Source organism: Nansenia antarctica (genome assembly GCF_963989245.1).
Source record: "Nansenia antarctica genome assembly, chromosome: 12".
NCBI lineage: Eukaryota > Metazoa > Chordata > Actinopteri > Argentiniformes > Microstomatidae > Nansenia > Nansenia antarctica.
This window is the reverse complement of record NC_137682.1, coordinates 4,666,647-4,688,011: the sequence shown is the minus strand read 5'-3', so window position 1 is coordinate 4,688,011 and position 21,365 is coordinate 4,666,647. Positions and strand designations below refer to the sequence as shown.

The 21,365-nt window shown below is 40.1% G+C and overlaps 3 protein-coding genes across 4 annotated transcripts; all 3 read left to right on the top strand.

Annotated features, from left to right (window-relative positions):
• The first annotated feature begins 464 nt into the window (after positions 1 to 464).
• Positions 465 to 7,931, top strand: LOC308168659 (ras-related protein Rab-3A-like). Of its 2 annotated transcripts, none has more exons than XM_080543267.1 (5): positions 465 to 536; positions 2,298 to 2,591; positions 5,636 to 5,754; positions 5,918 to 6,042; positions 7,162 to 7,931. In XM_080543267.1, the coding sequence occupies exons 2-5, from the start codon at positions 2,367 to 2,369 to the stop codon at positions 7,356 to 7,358; spliced, it is 666 nt and encodes a 221-aa protein (XP_080399393.1). In that variant the 5' UTR covers positions 465 to 536; positions 2,298 to 2,366; the 3' UTR covers positions 7,359 to 7,931. The 2 variants fall into 2 exon arrangements, with proteins under 2 accessions (XP_080399393.1, XP_080399394.1); XM_080543268.1 differs by having other exon boundaries at positions 525 to 536; positions 2,367 to 2,591.
• Positions 7,932 to 10,359: 2,428 nt separating this feature from the next.
• On the top strand, positions 10,360 to 11,265 carry jund (JunD proto-oncogene, AP-1 transcription factor subunit; the record flags this gene model as incomplete). The annotated part of the gene is made up of 1 exon (XM_080543289.1): positions 10,360 to 11,265. The coding sequence occupies one exon, from the start codon at positions 10,360 to 10,362 to the stop codon at positions 11,263 to 11,265; it is 906 nt and encodes a 301-aa protein (XP_080399415.1).
• Positions 11,266 to 15,149: 3,884 nt separating this feature from the next.
• On the top strand, positions 15,150 to 20,131 carry LOC308168457 (pyroglutamyl-peptidase 1-like). The gene is made up of 5 exons (XM_080543052.1): positions 15,150 to 15,281; positions 16,674 to 16,726; positions 16,957 to 17,073; positions 18,377 to 18,609; positions 19,769 to 20,131. The coding sequence occupies exons 1-5, from the start codon at positions 15,251 to 15,253 to the stop codon at positions 19,971 to 19,973; spliced, it is 639 nt and encodes a 212-aa protein (XP_080399178.1). The 5' UTR covers positions 15,150 to 15,250; the 3' UTR covers positions 19,974 to 20,131.
• The last annotated feature ends 1,234 nt before the right edge of the window (positions 20,132 to 21,365 follow it).

Here is a 21,365-nt window from a genome sequence, read left to right as displayed (position 1 = left end):
ATCTAAAATATAAGACATATTTAGAGTTATTTCACACTTTTTTGTTAAGTACATCATTCCACATGTGTTCATTCATAGTTTTGATGCCTTCAGTGAGAATCTACAATGTAAATAGTCATGAAAATAAAGGAAACACATTGAATGAGAAGGTGTGTCCAAACTTTTGGCCTGTACTGTATATTAAATATAAATTATTTATATGAATAATGTCATGAAACAAATCAGGTGGTGGTGGGGGGGGGGGGGGTTGCCAGTTGATTTTGTTGTTATTTTTACCTCATAGCATCGGAGGGCTGGGATTGATATGAAGGCCCCTGGAATGTTGAGTAACGTACACGGTTGTGATTGGTTCTTCGGACTGCCCGTTTGTCCCTCAACCATTGACAACGAGTCTTATTTGGCGTCAGCTCTAGTATGAGCCCGCCCCTTTTAGTGACAGTCAATCAAGACAGTAACGCTCGAGCTTTCTGCAGGTGCAACACAGACAGGGGAGCCACTGCAACACAGGGAGCTGCAGAGAAAACAGACATTTGACGGTAAGCACGTTGAGTTAATTGTATTGCGAGGCATTAAAACGCACAGCAACACTACTGGAGTGTGTTTAAACAGTGTAGCACTCTTAATGCAAAAGACAGGACCGTTTTAGTCGTGCAATAAGGAAAAAGAATAACCTTGAAATTTGACACAGAGCTAGGATGCAATAGCTTACTAGCATTCAAAAGCAGCACAGCTTGGCATGCTATCCTCCTTCTTTTCGCATTCATTTTTAATTGTTCATGCATCAACTGAATTGCCTTACTAATAGTAGTTATTCTGTCATTGCAATAATATCAACCTTCTTGAATCACTAGACGAGGCTAGGGTCAATAAATGCATTCAGCCTAGAACAGCCTGGGCTGAATTTACCAGCCATCGCCTTGCACAATCGCACAGCTATACTGTATATCTAACAAGATGTCAAACTAACCCATGCATGCCCCATGGCGAGAGAGCTGTGGCGCAAGGGCTTTTCAGTTTTTCCAGAAACAGCTGTCATGTCAATTACCTCGCAGACAGTGACAGTAGAAAATGTCATGTCAAATGTAACGATTGTCAAGTCAAATGCATGCGTTTTAAAAGCCACTCAAATCAAGATAGCCACCACCTAGCCATGCATTTGGCTGGATAGACAGTTTAGCTGATGCTTAGGGCTATAAGCCCTGCTGCTTCCGCCCTCTTCTCTTTACCTTCATCTTGTCTGGGTTGTCCCACTGCCCTTACCGTCCGTAAGGAAACGTCCTGAGTAAATGTGACCCAGCTGATATTTTGGTTCTATCATTTGTGAGCTTAGAATGATAAGGTTCTATCTCCATTTTTGTCAAAATTTAGTTTTTTACATAATCTGATCCATTGGGTGTTTATTAATGCCTGTGTGGTGTTATTTTTAAAAATGTTGACATTTTTGAGTTAGTAATTAATAAAATACAAAGGTTCCATCTCACAAAACATAATCATAATGGAATGTAAAAACTTTGACGCTCAATATCTCTGAACTACCCTAAACGGAGATAGAACCTTATAATTCTAAGCTCACGAATTTGGTGATTGCAATGCTTACAACAGTAAAGATGGATAAATGCTCACATCGTCGTTCATCTTTTCCCTGGATAAACGTTAGAAGAAACGCAATAATAAACGCAACGATCCTGTGCCCTCCCAATCTATTGTAGAAATAAGTGAGACATTCATTGTTAAAATAGGAGAGAACATACATTGTAAGTCCCTGAATTGTTGAATTGGAGTTTTCTATGTAGAGATTTGGAAAGGCTCTAATAATGATATGCCAGAAAAGCTCTTGAGTAACAAAACAGGTGTTAGCCTATCTAATAAACCATGATATGGTGCATTGATAGTTTCCCATCAGGGATAACGTAGTAAGACACTTGGCTCGACAACACCACACCCAAAAAGTTCCTTTCATCACTCAATAGTCCAAGTAGGAATGAAAGTAAGAGTTGTATGAATGTTGCTGGAAAAAAAGCATACTATTAGTAAAGTAGTATCAGGGGTGGAAATGCCTGGAATATGACATGCAGAGCTAGAAATAGTGAAACTAGGCTAGTCAGTGTCAGTGATATTGTAGTTTATTTTCAAAGATATTTACTTATGAAATAAAGCATGCATAGCAGGCCTTGCTATGACTGTATATGATTTTAGTTTTAGTCAAGATGTTTTTTTAAAGAATATTTCTCCAGTTGATGTTAAAACGGTTTGAGTTTTCTCTGTATCGATCATCTTTTGTCAATCATTCACTAAAGGGTCCATCATCATCATCATCATCATCATCATCATCATCATCATCATCATCATCTCTTCTCTACCCAAAGATGGCCTCAGCAACAGCCACCTATGGACAGAAGGAGTCCTCGGATCAGAACTTTGACTATATGTTCAAGATCCTGATCATCGGCAACAGCAGCGTGGGTAAGACCAGCTTCCTCTTCCGCTACGCTGACGACTCCTTCACGCCGGCGTTCGTCAGCACGGTGGGCATCGACTTCAAGGTGAAGACTATCTACAGGAATGACAAGAGGATAAAGCTGCAGATCTGGGTGAGGAACTGGCAGAAACAGATTATACACCAGTCAGTCACTGGCCACCCGTTTACGGTTGTGCACAGCTACTATATGTTGTTTGCATGTTGTTGTTATGTTGTCCAGCCAGGGCATAACATATACTTTTTCAGGGTGTCCGCGGTGTCTTGAAAAGTATTAAAAGTTGATAGATCCATTTTGGGAAAATCAAGACCCTTAATAAGTATTCAAAAGTCTTATCACGATTTTATGAGGTCTTGAATTTTGTTGGTATTTTTCTGAATTAGACTCTGTCCAAAGAGTTTGAGTCCTAAAAACTTTTAGTAAAAGAAATTCTATTGTATGATAGTGGTCTAGTCTATTGCAAACTAAAACTGTTAAGTTAAAGGTGTCACTGATGTAAACGGTTACAGCTCGAAGTGGTGGTGAGGTCTGGAAAAATATTGACAAGGTCTTTAAAAAGTCTTAGAAAGGTATTGAAATTAACCTCAAGATTCCTGTATATACCCTGTTTTTGGTCTACTAGCCAAGGTGAAAATTCACAAGCCACTCTGATTTTTATCACCCACATTTTTACACCAGCATTAAGGCAATTATCACAAAAAAATACATATTAGCATGACTCCTGACATAGTGGAAAAACTCACTGCAGAGAATGAACTTAGTAGGCTTTAAGTTTCTAGCCTATCCCTTGACAAAAAAATACCTCTAAATATTTTCCCACGCATGTTTTATATTGTGTCTTTTCTATCTTCTGTTGCGTGTATGTTGTTGATCTTGTGTTGTTGAATTTTCTTTTATGCTTCGTTTTAGGTTGTAGCTAAGGAAGTTCATAGACTCAGGGGTTTGTTTGAAGGTCAGGGGAAACTTGAGTGAGATGCGCAGCAGTTACAGTGTTACCACACATGTTGTATCAATGGTGACCATAAGTTTAGTTTTGAAATTGAAGCATAGTATTGGTGAACCTCTGTTGGCTGTACAGATACCAATGTCAAAATCTACCTGAATTTGCCGGTTTGGCAGGTTGTGACGTTAGAATTATAAGGTTCTATCTCCATTTTTGTCAAAATTGAGTTTTCTACATAATCTGATCCATTAGGTGTTAATGCCTGTGTGGTGTTATTTTTAAGATGTTGAAATTTTTGAGTTAGTAATTCATAAAATACAAAGGTTCCAATTAGGGCTGCAACTAACGATTATTTTGGTAATCGACTAATCTGTCGATTATTTTTACGATTAGTCGTGTGGCCGCGGCAGTGTCCGCGGGCTCCAGTGCATGTTGTACCTCACCGTCTCAAGTCTGCACACCTGTGAATGTCACCCTGTTGTCCAGTCTCTCTGGCTTAACATTAACCATTGCAAATTCAAATAATGAGTCATGAAATATTTGAATTTGGACCTTCCAAAACATGTAATACATACAATAATCAATCTCTGTTTCAATGAAACAAAATAAATAATTAATTAATTAAATAATACAAATGAAAGTGCAAATATAAACTTTAAAAAAAAAGAAAAATAAAGTATATTTATATGTATATATTATTTTTTATATATACGATGCGTCGACACTAAAATTCCACGTCGACAAGTTTTTATGATCGATGTCGTCGATTATGTCGACTAATCGTTGCAGCCCTAGTTCCAATACGCTCAATATTTCTGAACGACCCTAAACGGAGATAGAACCGTATAATTCTAAGCTCACGAGGTGTTAATTTTTTTGCCCTGAGCCCAGCACTTTCTAAGTGTGTACTAGAAATGTCCTGTTTCAAATTCTGCCAGTCAAACCTGTATGCTTCCATACACACCCCTCATAAGTGCTTTGACAGCCGAGCCTTCAGTGTCCAGGGGTGGGACGAGCAGTACATTAGCAGGTGGTCTCTGTCTCTCTCCCACGCTCTCTCTCTTGCCCAAGTCACAAGGCTCTTCCTCAGTATGGCACCTGTGAGGAATATGTTAGCTCTGAAGAAGAGTCGTTTTGACACCATGTGCGTCACCATCATGGGATTTTCCCAACCCCCCTTCTAGCAGACTAGACCTCACTGTGGAATAACACACACACACACACACACACACACACACACACACACACACACACACACACACACACACACACACACACACACACAGGGGTTTGGGACCTGCATCCCAGTGAATCTAACTTTGTCCTTCTGCTATAGGTTAGCTAAAGCCCACAAAACAAAAGCATATGCATTGCAGACTGTTTTGACTATGTTACATCATAAATCACCAGGATTAGAATACTCAAAAATGGCTACAAAAGCTCCCTCTCCTCCCTCGCTGCATAATTGCTGTGTAATATCTATTGCATTCCCCTGTGACTAGCCTACTTGTTTAAAAGCAATCTAGTGAGCTAGTGTTATCTACAGTTTGTGCTTTAAAACCAAATGTTTCACTAATGTTTTATACTACCAAACACAATTATGTGCTGAAGTTGCTATGTACCGGTACTGTAGGCCTATTTACTGCATCTACAGTACACCTGGTTTCACACAGTTTATTGTAACATTATACCTGGCTTTTTAATCTAAAGCAACATTGAAACAATATTAGGATGGATGAGCTTTCTGTCTTGCTATTGTACATCAGAATTAGGAGTGCTCATTGCGGTCAGTGCCATTTATAAAGCTCTCACTGGCATAGCACCAGAGTATCTGAAAGATCTTTTGCTAGCATATCAGCCCAATAGAGCTCTCAGGTCTTCTGACGCAGGTTTTCTCTGTGTACCACATGTACAAAAGAAGAGATTTGGTGAGGCTGCATTCTCATTTTATGCACCCAGATTGTGGAATGCACTGCCAGTTTACATTAGGGATGCAACCTCAGCAAATATGTTCAAGTCAAGACTAAAAACCCATCTTTTTAATATTGCCTTTAAATGACTAAATAATTATTATTTATGATTATATAATGATTGGAGCACTTTGAGCTGCAACGTTTGCAGGAAAAGCGCTATACAAATAAAGTGATTATTATTATTATTATTATTTCTGTGCCTGTGTGTGTGATGTAATGTGTCTGCAATGTGTGTCTCCCAGGATACTGCGGGGCAGGAGCGTTACAGGACCATCACCACGGCCTACTACAGGGGAGCCATGGGCTTCATCCTCATGTATGACATCACCAACGAGGAGTCCTTCAACGCTGTGCAGGACTGGTAAGGGACCGTGTGTGTGTGTGTGTGTGTGTCTGTGTCTGTGTAAAAATGTCAATGCCTGCCATAGCCCTGATGTTGCTTTGCGTTTCTAAATGAGTGTTGCTGCTCAATTTAACCTAGACATAGACACACAGCTAATACTTTGTACTGTGTATGTGTGCAGGTCCACCCAGATCAAGACCTACTCCTGGGACAACGCTCAGGTGCTGCTGGTGGGGAACAAGTGTGACATGGAGGACGAGAGGGTGGTGGGAGCGGACAGAGGCAGGCAGCTCTCTGACCAGCTGGGTTAGTTCTTCTTTTTATGTATAGATAATGTGCTTTTCACTTATACTACAGTATCTTCTGACTCAGACTTAATATATATACATTAGGGTTTGGTGACTGACTTTCACAACATTTATGGACTGACTTTCACGGCCTCTCATTCACCCATACACACACATTCACACACCAATGGCGGCCAGCTACCATGCAAGGCGCCGGCCCACTCACTGGGAGCAATTTGGGGTTCAGTGTCTTGCCCAAGGACATTTCCACATGACAAGCCTTCATGCAAATCGATTTACAATATATATATATATCTAAGTGAATCATCTATCCATCAGTAATCATCAAGAAAAAATTATCTATGCCAAATCCAGGGTCCTGTTAGAAGAACATAATTTACTACTCAGAAAGGCTTCAAACACCATTGTAATCGTGTCGGTTCTTGTAAATTAGCCTGCGCCATCATTGTATAGCCTACATACCTTTTTAGATGAGATTTTAGATTAGATTCAGACAACGAAATGCAGTAAAAAGTGTGTCAGAAGAGGGATTTGAACCACCGTCTTAAAATGACGAACAAATACTATGGCAGCGGTCAATACCACTATGCCATCGTGACGATATGACTGTATGTAGACTGCTGCTGATATCGCCACAGTAGTAAATAGTAATTTATTAAAATATGAACATATAACAATAACTGGGGCTAGTATGACCTACACATTTAATCGGTCAGCAATTTCTTGCCAAACCATTTCCCTCGCCTTGTTAATTGCGGCAGTACTGCACTATTTTACATCTTATTTTTCGTCTTCATAAAGATCAATAAGTAGGAGTGCTGCGCAAAAAGTAGGACCGCTGCAGAGTGTAGTATCTTCATTTCGACAGTTCGACTCTTCGGGCCTCTTAATGTCTGCGTGCACGCGCCCATATTGAGGATTTCTAAACCGGTGTTCTGTGAACACTGATGACACAAGCCTGATCCTCGTTCGAGGAATCACCTGAGGCTTGAATCATTTTGTGTGAACAGCAAGTCGCTTTTGGCAATACACTATTGTGTCATGTATTGTCCAACGGTAACTGTGCTAATTTACCTGTGCTCAAACAAGACTATACATGCCTCTCCTCCCCCTCTAGGCTTTGAGTACTTCGAGTGCAGCGCCAAAGACAACATCAACGTGAAGCAGACGTTCGAGAGGCTGGTGGACATAATCTGTGAGAAGATGTCAGAGAGCTTGGACAACGCTGACCCTGCCGTCACAGGGGCCAAGCAGGGGCCCCAGCTCACCGACCAGCCTGCACCCCCCCTGCACCATCAGGACTGTGCTTGCTAAAAACACACACTCACACACACACACACACACACTCACACACACACACACACACACACACACACACACTCAACTTACTCCAACACATATCCGACCCCTCCCTGCCCCAAGGCCACCTCAGCCAAAAGAGGAGGTGTGTGATGATGAGTTTGTGTTTAGATGGAAGAGCCTGGCCAAGACATCATAATTCCACATTTTAAGTCTCCCTTATTATACATGTTCTACTGTAAGAGTCCAACGTTCACATTCCTCTGGTTCCCTTTTACTGTGGTCTCACAACTGAAGGGATTGTTGTCTTTTGTTTTAAGGACCATTGCTGATATCAAATGAAACCATGGCAACATGACATTGTTTTTACTAAATCCCATGTGTTGGGATTGGTTAACTTGTCAATCACTGTCATTTCCTACGATTTTATCATTGCTTGATTTAAGAGAAGAAGAAAAGTCATGTGTTGTGTATGGTAAAAAAAAAAACATAGTTATTATTACTTTTTTTTATTTTTGTTTTGTAAACCTTTATTGAGAAAACATTGATAAGTGGAACAAGGCTATGTATGTATGAATGTATAAATGAATGAATGAATGAATGTATGTATAAATATTCAAAGTATAATAAATATCCTTTTTAAAGTTCCTAATATATAAACAAATATAATGCAATATCAATGATTTTAAAATGTATACAGGGGGGTATTCCATCAACATTGCTAAAGGAAAATCCAGGCTTATTTTTGATAAATCTCACGAGACTTGTCCGAATAAGCCTGGACTTTCCTTTAGCGACGTTGAAGGAATACCCCCCCAGATCTGTGCTGTGTGAGAGGGGCATGTTGAATTTTACAGTTGAACACGTCCGGTTTGTTTGCAAGAGCTGTTGTTGGCCAATCCCCCACTGAATCGAATTATGTGTCAGTTTGTTTGTTCTGCTGTAACGATGTAGCATGTGGTGGGATCTGTTGGAAAGGGAAACAGATCCTCTAAGCCCTTAGTCAGTGTACGACACACACTGCTTCTCTCCAGCACAATTACCTCCTTCTCATGAATCACACTTACACAGTCATAAACACATCCATAGACTGCAGCACTGACCAATTCTACACAACGTTACAATTGAGTTGTTATACAGTACAGTTTGTCTTTTTTATTTTTGTGAGGAAAAAGTTATTTTGTTTAATCATGTTTGTTCAAAGTCTTTGTTTGTGTGGTGTTTCTCCGTTTCAAGGTAGAGGGAGTTGTACGCTGGCATACAGTATACATCAATGTAAATGTAACTCAGGCACATGATGCTATTTTTATTTCTTAAATTATGTCGGCATCAATATTTGTACTATACAGTATTTATTACTTATTTATTTTGAAGGAAAGGCAGTCATTAGAATTCTGTAGAGAAGAAGTGGTTGTTCAAAACGAGGATTTCTTTTGGAAATTGAAGTGTTGACATTCCTGCAGACAATCCAGTAAAAGAATTAGTACATTCCACGTTATGTCCTCCTGATCATAAGCTGTTTAATGGAAATGTTTTTTTATGTTTATATTCCAACTGTGAACCTATTAGTCTGAGTCAGAGTCGATAGTGTATTCCTGACAGAGCAATACTGTGTGATGGACAGTGTCCCCTGCTTCCCTGGATCGCACATATTAACAACCAATAACCCTGCTTAAGGGTATGTCTGTTAAAATAAAATAAAAAGTCTTTAGGCAGCTTTGCTTCGTGTTCTTTTCCAAAGAGGTCCTAATTAGACTATGGAGCCAAAATCTACACAGAGAGGACAAGACTCGTTAGACACGTTTTTAGAGTTGCATTGAATAAAAAGCCTGTTGTCCTAGTAATGTTAGTGAAATATTTGGTATGCCTACACTGTGGCAGGACGTTGCATTTCATAAGTATATTTCCCCTGCATTGGTTGGCTTTGTATTATTTTGTTTATTGTGTTTTGCTACAGCTGTAAACTTGCTTCTGAGGTGATCTGTCCAGTTCAGCTCTCATCCCTCGTCTCCACCCCTCAGTCCTGTCTTCCCTTCCCTTGTAAATAAGGATTTCTTTCCCCCCTTGGGTTTTAGTCGTGTGAATTGTGCTGTAATACTCTAACTCCAGGTTTGCTAAGAACAAGGAATTATTAAACAAAACATAAAAGCTGCTTGTGTGTTTATAGAGTGTTGATGATTATTTTACTATTGACTACATCATTATTATATATCAATATAATGTACATACATTTCATATACTATAGGCCTACATTTCGTTTGTTTGTGGTGAAGGAGATGAAGTGTGAGTGGCACACGACTTAATCAAGTCATAGTGTTGCAGTAATATAATCCAGTGTCATGTATAGGCCTATTTATTCATATAAACTGAGTGTTAACAAAGATTAAAATAGTACAGAAAAGGTAAAGAATAACCGAACAAGTGTAGGCTATACTCCTTCACTGCTGGCAATATGGCGTGGGAACATTGTCTAAAGTAGGTCTGAAGAATGGAGGAGAGAGAGAGAGCTGAAGAAACTGTTCTGTCTCTGTGCCCCTCCCTTCTCTTCTATCTCTTCATCCACAGCCTCTTTTCTATGACATCAACCCATAATGCACTGCACTGTTTGGACGTTTACCTCAAGTCTCCATGGCAATAAGGACAGGTTCAGCCCCTTATTTAAATTAAACCGGAAACACACGTCATTTTGGGCCAATCTGAGCGCACTGAAGTGACATAATGGAATATTTAGGGCTAGAGAGAAAGCAAGCAGAGGGTTGGGTGTGTGTGCGCATAGCAGTCGTGCCATTGGGGAAAAAGCGCTTTTCCAGACGAGCGAGAAAACAGCATTATTGCAGATTATATTTTGCATTGGGTATTTAGATATAAACCAGGACAATCGATAAGAAGCAAACACAGAGAGCCTATGGAGATATGTAAGGCTAAAGCTTTGAGTTTTAATTCCCTTAGTTTAATTGTTTAGATCGTCTTAATTCATGTGTAACGTTCAATAGACCCTCATAAGAGAGGGGTTAGGATGGAAACAACTCTTTATCCTGGCAGTCAAGGGATTTCAAGCATCTATTCATACAACAGCATGATGAAGAAGGATATGGTTCTGAATCTGAATATTGACGATCAATGCTCTAATTTGAAACCACATCTCATCGACGCCGGCATTAATCTCAGCTCTCCGGACCCCCTAGGACTCTTGAAGCTGGCCTCTCCGGATCTGGAGCGACTGATCATTCAATCTAACGGAATGGTCACTACTACCACTAATTCACAGTTTATGTGTCCGAAGTCAGCGAGCGACGAGCAGGAATTCGCGGAGGGCTTCGTCAAGGCGCTGGAGGATTTGCACAAGCAGAACCAGCTGCTGAGCGAGGGAACTCAGGGTCCGGACAGATTGGGCGACCTCATCGGTTCCAACGGAGCAGCCCCCCCCGGGGCAGGCTTGCAACAGTCCAGTGACCTTCCAGTGTACACGACTTTGAATGGTTATGGAGCCACACTAGGCACCACAGTCAATTATTCCACTGATACCATTCCCTTTCCACATTTGGTGAGCGCACAGCAACAGGCGGCCCTGTCACGACTCCAGATCTTGAAGGACGAGCCCTCCCAGACGGTCCCTGACATGCACAGCTTTGGGGACATGAGCCCCCCCCTGTCCCCCATCGACATGGACAACCAGGAGCGCATCAAGGCCGAGAGGAAAAAGCTGCGCAACAGGGTGGCCGCCTCCAAGTGTCGCAAGAGAAAGCTGGAGAGAATCTCCCGTCTGGAGGACAAGGTCAAGAACCTGAAGACCCAGAACACTGAGCTGGCCTCCACGGCCGGTGTGCTCCGGGAGCAAGTGGCCCAGTTGAAACAGAAGGTGATGAACCATGTCAGCAATGGGTGTCAGCTTCTCCCAAGTCAGGGGGTTCAGGCCTACTAGAGAGAGGTCTTTGACTGAGGAACTCATGTCTAAAAGAAGGCCTTTAGCCATATATGGGTATCCTTTGAGGATATTGACTGACTGAACACACATTGTTGGCCTTTTCTCTTGTATAAAAGACAAGATAAATGCCGAAAATCTAACAACTGGAATACTAGATCTCTTGTGGCTTAGCTCCTTTTGCATAATTTTTAAATAGCAAACAAGACTATTTTAGCAGTCCGCCATGAGGGAACATGTAGCAAAACAGCTCTCAAATGGACAATCCTACTACACCTACAAGGATAGCAGCTCTGCATGTGACAAGCGGGACAATCTCTTCAATGAGTGCAACTAAAACAACAGGATGTCAATGAGTGCATGTCATCCTCTGTGTATAAATGCCTTACTCGTTTACAAGCACTTACTTACCAATGACAAATGTATATTTGACTTACCAAAACATATTGTCTTATTTGTTTTTGTAATTATTAATTGAGCATGTCTTTTCCTCAGCTCTTGTGTAAATTGTGTTAATATTATGTTTTGCAGTTCTATATCAGTCACAATCCATCCACATGTGTGTTATATGTGTTGTAAGCCTATGTATGTAGCCATTTATAATGGGATTATACTTCTCAAAGATGTAATTAAATTCACTTCATTATGTACACTGTGTCTGTCTCAATTATGAACTGATTGTGGCAATCACAGGGGGGGGGGGGGGGGGTCGGTTATTCTTTACCTTTTTCTGTACTATTTTAATCTTTGTTAACACTCAGTTTATATGAATAAATAGGCCTATACATGACACTGGATTATATTACTGCAACACTATGACTTGATTAAGTCTTGTGCCACTCACACTTCATCTCCTTCACCACAAACAACGAAATGTAGGCCTGTACTTAGACAATGTTCCCACGCCATCTTGCCAGCAGTGAAGGAGTAAGCCTACACTTACAAATTGAACCTCCTGTTGCCACCCCCTAAATATAAAATGCCATTGATTGTGTCAATCCTTTATTGAAGGTAATCTATAGTACTAGGCCTAGGCATAGATTCAAAACATTGATATATCAACATGATATATGTGTCACAGCTTGGTGAAAAGGTCCGCATGTCGGGAATTGTGAAACCCCGGCAACTGAGCAAAAACAAGTCTTGTTGTGAAAAAACGTGTTTTTTCTTCAGTTTTTTTGCATATGACAAAAATTGAAGCGATGAAGAACCCACTCAATATCATCAACAGTTTTACATTCACTAAATACCTACACTTTGTTTGCAAACTTGGGTGGGGGGTGTTGAATCTCTACTAGACCTTGCAGAATCGAATCAATAATTAATAACTGGGGACGACACATCGAACTTGCGGTCTCAACTCGGGCGCGCTTTATTATAAAATGAACTGGCCTGAGGGGCGTGGCAATCGTAGACATGACAGGGGGTATAGTAGTATTTGTATTTTGTGTTGGGTCATGTGCGTGTGTGTCTATGTTTGAGGACACTGCCATCAATGACTGTATCCACAGAGAAAGTTTCATTGATCAACATACCATTCATGGGTGTGGTCTGGCGATACACCTTTTGCTTTGTTTTGGGGTAAGTGAGTTACATGTTACAAAGCTGTGTGTATGTTCACTAGACTAGGCTAACCAAACAAGTTTGTATAATGTTTGTTGCCAACACACCAACAGTGAGTTACATGCTATAGCCAAATGTGTTAGTTCGTTAACTATTATAGTGAGTTAAATGCGTTAAGTTTTAGATTGTTAGCTAGCTAGCTAGTAACTGCTGGATGCATGGTAGCATAGCAATAGCCTATTATGCTCAGGAATAATTCTAGGTATGCATCCACTGAATGGAAATATTTGCCTTTACTCATACAGCAAACCTTTAATTGAATACGTGGAGATGCATTATGTTTTAACATAAAATAGGAAGGAAATGCTGCTGAAGCCATCCTTTTTTTTTTTTCTTTTTTTTTTTTAACTTTTGTTTGAGTATGACTCATATGCCATTGTTGATACTACCCTAATACAAATTCGACACTTCGTGAGCTTAGAATGAAAAGGTTCTATCTCCGTTTAGGGCAGTTCAGAGATATTGAGCGTCAAAGTTTTTACATTCCATTATGTTTTGTGAGATGGAACCTTTGTATTTTATGAATTACTAACTCAAAAATGTCAACATTTTAAAAATAACACCACACAGGCATTAATAAACACCTAATGGATCAGATTATGTTAAAAAACTCAATTTTGACAAAAATGGAGATAGAACCTTATAATTCTAACATCACGACTTCATAAGTAAGACAGAGAGAAACATGAAAATGGTTTTAGGCTCAACTAAAGACTATAAATTACTTAATGTCTTTGATGGCTGCCTGCTGTTGTTCTATGAATAGACCACAGCACGGCAGGTTTTCAGGCAGCTGAAAATAGCCAATATTGCCCCATAGGAAGTGATGACGTACGTAGACTGGCTGCATCATCAGCACCACAGAATAGAAAGGGCATCGTTTGTTTCCATGGCAACGCTGCGACATAGGCTGTGATGCAACAGCACACATTGAGGAAGGGAGAGGTTGTTGAGGACTGCAGTGCAGGAAATGTAGGTACATGAGGGTGTGTGTGTGTGTGTGTGTGTGTGTGTGTGTGTGTGTGTGTGTGTGTGTGTGTGTGTGTGTGTGTGTGTGAACAATATCAGACAGTAGCTCATTATTATTATTATTATTATTATTATTATTATTATTATTATTATTATTATTATAGTAATGCTGTTGACAATTAGCTTGTTATAACTTGCTTTCTATCTAGTTTGATTAGCTGTCAGATCTTGATTGCTATTTGGAAGCTATCTTGCCTAGTATTATAGCAAGGGGTTCACATACTTTCAAGCATCACTGTATGTCCCTTTGATGACACCCTCCCGTTCAACCTTGTTTTGGAAACAGGTAACTTGCTAAAGTAGGTGAGTTGAGCTGCAAGGATTTCTGAGAATGGATGAAACCCATCATGGGTTCGACAGTAACGCCGTTTTACTTGCCCGGGGCCGACTGTATCAGCCTTTTAAAATGATCAATCGTGCCAATGTGTAAGACTCGTATCTGGAGATAAATATCACCAAGTAGGCCTACACACCCAGTTCAATTGAATCAATTGTAAACAAGACATGGGCATAGCCTATATTATGCATAGTAACAGTAGACATAGGCTACATGAATTATGGATCAGCTATTTGAGGAGACGCTTTTGTTTACAGACATCAGAAGCACTTCTGATAATACCTCAACCACTTAATGACACACGCTATGAGCCTACATGTGATCTGTAGGACAAATGCCTCTCATTTACTCTGGGACTTGCACCCCCCCTCATCCCCCGGCACACACACACGCACGCATACACACACACGCACACACGCACACACACACACACACACACACACACACACACACACACACACACACACACACACACACACACACAGACACTCACATACACGCACACTCATACAACTGACAGTGTAATTTATATTAGTTATAAATTACACTAATTTACAGCCTACATAATTATTGTCCCTTTTTCCATTGTCTTTCTAAACAATTTTTGCTTATATATTGTTGTTTTGCTTACATAATATGTTTATGTTTATTATTGTTTTCTATGCGCCAACCTCACCAAGTCAATTTCCTCTATGTGCAAATATACATGGCAATAAAAACAATTCAGATTATGATGATCTGATTCTGATTATACAAGGTCTAACATAAAACATTTCGTTCTGACAAGATGGTACAGATAGGCCTATCTGTACACTAGATGGCGCTATATCCCGACTGTGTGTTGGCGTGCACAGACAGTCAGAAACGTCAAAGAAGAATGATATCGGGACGCTCATAGAAAGCGTAAAAGACAATCGAGGAATCCTCAACAACTCAAAAGTGTGAACCAATAAATTATATTTCGCAAAATTGTAAATTGCTCAGGCAAACACAGCTATGACTTCTAAGAAGATGGTACTAGTAACAGGTATGTGATTTATATACAGTATAGGCTACTGACTAATTGTTTTCCGTTTTTTATTTTATTTATTATTTTATTTTCTGTTTGTAGTTATGAACACTGTCACTCACTATGCATTATTACAATGTTAATTAGTCATGTGTAGAAAGTAGAAACTCTTTTATTTGAAGTAGGCTCATATGCACACTTCTATTACAGCAACCAACTCTACCAAAGTCTATGTGAATGGGGAGATCTGGGATTGGTACATGAAAAAAAGAAAAATAATGAATTATATAGCCATTGATTCTCGAAGGATGTTACATACAATTGCCGTATTGTCTTATCTTATCAGAACTAAAGATATAACTGTGTTTTACTCTATTGTTTGGAAACAATGTAATTGCTAACAAACACCGTATAGCTTCAAAACATGGTTAAAAGTATAATTCTGATCTCTCTGATCTCCATAGTTGTGTCTATATATTGAGAGAGTGGTTACATTTCTTCAGCCCCATATTCCTCTGTTTACACCAAAAAAGTGTAATATAGGGGGCTGCTTTGTTACTGTATGAATCCCAAATTGCAGCCTATAACCATGTACATGAAAATGTGCTTTGTACCTATTGGTATAATGAATTATACATTGTAATGTGCTGACATGCATCATGTTTCACGTGTTTTCAACCTCAATGGAAATGTCTTATGTAATTCTATTGTATAACACACACTTTAACAATTTACTGTACATGTTAGATAAGTCATGTTTAACTCGATCCAGCCTTTAGACTTTGAACCAAGAGTCTTGTGACTCGTTCACTATGCTCTGGCCATGAAAGATAAAGCAACTATAATGTGTGCGGCACCTGTGTTTAAAAATGTTGCTAGGTAACGGATGAAGCCTCTCTATCTTTTTGTTTGTTTGTTTAATATTTTTATTGAGTTTCACAGAGACATGTACACAACAGGACATAACAACAACAACTAGTATCCGTGGGGGAGGTTATTGTCCCATGTAATAGTAGAAAACTAGTTTTGCACTTTGTTATGCAGTACATTGTCCATAAACAATAACAGAGAATGTTTTCTCTTTTTTTTTTTATTTTTTTTTTTTTACAAACTAACAAACAAAACAAAAAAAGCAAAGAAGAAAAAAAAGAAAAAAAAAAGGGGGGGGAGAGGGAGGCCATGTCACATATCAGAAATAAACAGAAAAGAAAATGACAACAAATGCCATAATATATGGGGGGATCACCCCCATCAGAGACAACATCCAAGTGTTACAGTCCTAAACACAGCGGCAGCACAAACACCAACACAGTAAATAATATTGTGACCCATACATTGCAGATCTGTTACACATTAGTCTTGTGTACTTTCCTGAGTGTAATCCTCACTATCCTCTCTATCTTTTAATAGGGTTTGAACCTTTTGGAGAGCACACCGTCAATGCTAGCTGGGCGGCAGTACAGGTAGATAATGTATTTTGATGCTTTCCTATTGCATCATTGACACAATATCTGTGATATCCATTATTGATATAATGGAATCATGTCAAAACGGTCATCTCAAATTCACACAATCGAAATAACTGCAGCACTGCAATATTTGATGTTTTTACTACTTCGACTCCAACAAATCAGTCAAAAGGAACAATAACGTTACATATTCTTTATGCAGTTCTTGTTTCCTTTCCACACAGGAACTTGGGAGGTTGGGCCTGAGTGAGTGTGTGGACCTGCACATATGTGAAGTGCCTGTAGACTACCAGGCAGTTCAGAGACTGCTACCGTCACTATGGAAACAGCACCAGCCACAGGTAGTCACAAAGAAATAATGGCAAGATATTAAGCAATCACACGAGAGGGAGTGTGTTATACTGAATATCAGCACGGCTGTGATTCGGTCATAGGTACGAGGCCGCATGCCGAGTACCGAAGACAATCACAGCCGTGCTGATATTCAGTATAACAGCACAACCTCGAGTGTGATATTGCTTTTATACAACAGTTCTACAGCGCAATTTATTAGTTAACAGTAATAAGCGACAACAGATTATGATTTGTTTGTTTATTTAATCATAAAAATAAACAAAAAATAGTTCCGCAACTGAACTTCAAATGGACTGTTTTCTAGTAACCTGAACACAAACATGTAGTCTAATTAACGGTCATTTAGTAGAACATCTGTGCAGCGGAGTGATACATATAGTTAAAGGTCCCAGTGCTGTTATACTGTATATCAGCACTCATGGAATGCCTCTTGTCCAATCAAATGACTTGGTCGGAACTAACTGTTGTATAACATTCTTTATTGCATTGAAAGAGGCCAGGTAGGCAGGGTCGTGCTCCTGTTGTTCTACTGCGATGCGGTAGATGGCATAGTATATTATTATATACCTTTGACACTCTGCTGACAATTCTGCAGACTGTGGACTTGTGAAATCCAAAAAGTGGAAAAAGTGGGAACTGGGCATCCCTACATGGTAATCTATTTGGCCTTTATTAATTCTCTGATAAAAGCGTGAAAGTGGAGCACGGTAGCGCCCTCCTGTGTTTCAATGTTGTATTGTGATGGACGTCAATTTAAACACTAGTGCCACATTAACAGGCCACATTAAATTGTCTGTCAGAATTTATTGCCTGGCCAAATTAAAAGTCGTTGAGGGCCGTGGCCCGTGGGCCTTGATATTGACATATGCTCTGAGGGCATGTCCAGGGCTGATTTGCTGTAGGAATTAAACACAATGACATACTGTTGGTATACTGTAATTAAAAGTATTTATTAGGCCTTCTCACAATGCGCTTAGGGCTAAGCAACTGTTCACACTTGCATGTTCTAAACTGGGTTAGCACCGACTTTAGCCCAGGGCTAGCTGGACCCCCTCTGGAGAAAGTGCATGTGGGAATTGCGGTTAAGATAGCCCTGGGCCAGTCTTAACCCTATGCTAAGGATAGCCCTAGGCTAAAAAACTGCACTGTGAAAAGCGCTATTGATTGAATCATTGAATCAATAATCGTCGACTGAATATCCTTCAGTAATCTGACAATAAAGTTAATTTCTGTTTACACCACATCCCACATGCACGCCCTCCTACTTCCCATTACATTGCGAGACAACAGTTGGTGGTCCATGTCGGGGTCTCTGGGTTAGCTACCACAGTCACCCTAGAGAGATGTGGCCACAACCGTGGCTACAAGCGGCTGGATAACTGCAGCTTCTGCCCAGACTCCCAGTGCTGCATGGAAGGGGGTCCTGACTGCATCGACTCAGTCTTAGACATGGACCTCGTCTGCAAGAGGGTTAACTCCACGGGGCTAGGTGTGGCAGTGTCCGTATCAGATGATGCAGGCAGGTGAGTGCTTAGCTCTGCTCCTGGGCTGGGAAGACACTTGTTTTTGCCATTTACATGGCAATACGTTTACATTGTTGTTAAATTGGCACTACATAACATTTAGACAGTTCACCCAAATGACTTATTTTTCCCATCCAAATAATTTCGTAGACTACTTTCTATGTGTACTGTTAGGGAATTATTTAAGTATTGTCTAAATAGAAAATAGAAAATAGAAAAATAGAAGACGGTAGCCTGGTTTCTTCAAATGCATAGAAAAGTAATTTAATTTTCTGTTGCAAAAGGAGAACAGTTTACAAGAGTAACAGACAAGTCTGACAGTCAAACGTTCTCAGAAAAGTGAGCTCAAGACACAGAGCATGGATTTTTATGTACAGGTAATAGTCACGCCCTCAGGTAAGGTACAAGCAGAGATTTCCTGTCTGCATCTGGGTCACAGGACGCTAGTTGTGATGCAAAAGATAGAGAGAGGTTAGGGGGGATTGACCCCCACTTTCTCTTAGGGCATGGCTACACGGTGCCGGATTTGGCTGAAAAGGCAATGAGCTGATAGATATCGTTTGCACGTAACGGCTACATGACTCCACCGAATTCGAGAACTGAGCCGGTGACGATATGAAAACTCTGTGAGGGTGTTTCCGTATCGTATGTGGTTATTTTTTAAGTTCTTTTTTCTGAGTGGGGCAGTCCCACTCATATTTTTCATTTTATTGACAGATATAGTAGATTTAGACAGGAGGATGGGTGAGAGAGAGAGGAGGGATGATATGCAGGACACGTCCCCGGCCGGAATCGAACCGGGGACCCTATGGTTACATGGTCAATGCTTAACCCGCTACGCCACCTAAGCGCCCTCGTATTTGGTTCTTTACCGGGGTGGGATCAATATGTTTATCTGTCCAGACAGTCTGACTGATAGTCACAAGAATAACAATGACAAAATGTAGTGCACTGACAAATATTTCCCCTACAATACACATACAGTGACTGAATTCTTCATTTAGGTGAACTATACCTTTAAGATTCTCAAGAGACAATCGGTGTTACTTACTGCTTCACAAAATTAATCAAATGTAATGGAAAAATCGCATTCACTCGTATGAAAAGGAACAATATTTGATCTGTTTTATGTCAATCTCAACCTTTTCCTTCCTGTCAGATACCTATGTGACTACACCTACTATACCTCATTGCACCTGGGGAAGGGTAGGTCAGCCTTTGTGCACGTGCCTCCTTTGGGGAACCCCTACAGTGCTCAGGACCTGGGCAGAGCTCTGCAGGCTGTAGTGGGGGAGATGATGGAGCTTCTACCCCAGGCTGAGGACAACCACCCCCACTGCCACCATCACCAGCATACTCACTAACCTGTAACCTCCAGTGCATATAATGCGGCGGCTGTGGTGCAGGAGGTAGAGTCGCCGTCTAATGATCACAAGGTTGGCAGATCAGCGGTTCAAGCCCCGGCTGGCCACATGTCGAAGTGTCCTTGGGCAAGACACTGAACCCCTAAATTGCTCCCAGTGAGCGGGCCGGCGCCTTGCATGGCAGCTTGCCGCCATTGGTGTGTGAATGTGTGTGTGAATGGGTGAATGAGAGGCCGTTGTAAAGCGCTTTGGAGCAGCTTTGGAGCAGCAAAAAAGGCGCTATATACGTGCAGTCCATTTACCATTTAACATAATCTCTCCTCACTGCTCCAAGCCTGCAGATGGACAGCTATTGCACATTAACACTAGCTGACTTAACAGAGAACTCATCATCAGACATCAGCATCATTTCACAGTGGCATGGAGATTGAGAGAAAGAGAAAGGGGATAGTATGACTCTTGGTATTTGACTTAATTCAATATACATTTACATTTATATTGACTTTTTAAATTTTTATTTAGCAGACGCCTTTATCCAAAGTTACTTTGTAAGTAAGTGAGTCATCTGTCCATCAGGTTTAGCAAAGTAATTTATGCTAGGGCCAGGGGCCATTGGCAGTCATAATGCTAGAAGAAGGAAGAATTAATTAATATTTTTTGTTTACATAAGTTAATGGTCCAATGAACAGTGCTGCATAAGAGAGATGCATGGTTTCAATATATCTTCTATAACCAGTGTGCACTGAAGGTGCAGCATTTATTTCAAGTACTAGTTCCACATTTAACGACTCTTGGTTTCAATATTGTTAGTGATTGTCTAACATTTATTGTTTAAGTGTTCATATCTCTGTGTGTTGATTTTTTTAAATAATTGTTTTTGTTTCATTTTGCAACATCTTAAAGATTTTTTATTTCATGTACCTCAATCATGTATTTATCTCAGGGACATAATTAAATAATACAATAATTATTAGTGGGCTTGCTTCAGCAAGTCCAACTATTGTTCTTGCTCATACTGTACAGTCTCATTCGTCATACTTAATTTGAGGGTTTGCTTCAGCAAGTAATATTACAATTACTTTTTTTGCTTTAACTTATTATTGTTATTGTTATTATTATTATTATTATTGTTATTGTTATTATTATTAGTGGGCTTGCTTCTTACTTTCTTTCAACTTCCGAGAAAATCCTATCAACCCTTATAAAAGCTTTCTGATACCTATTCAACTTTTTAAACTATTAAGCTTTTTGTAACTGCAGAACCGCACATCAGATTAACCAACAAACTCTACACCCACTCCACTGAACTACCCAACCTTACAACATTCTATCTAACTAAACTTCTAATCCACACTTATTAACCTTTACATTTATCTATACTTACACTCTCTC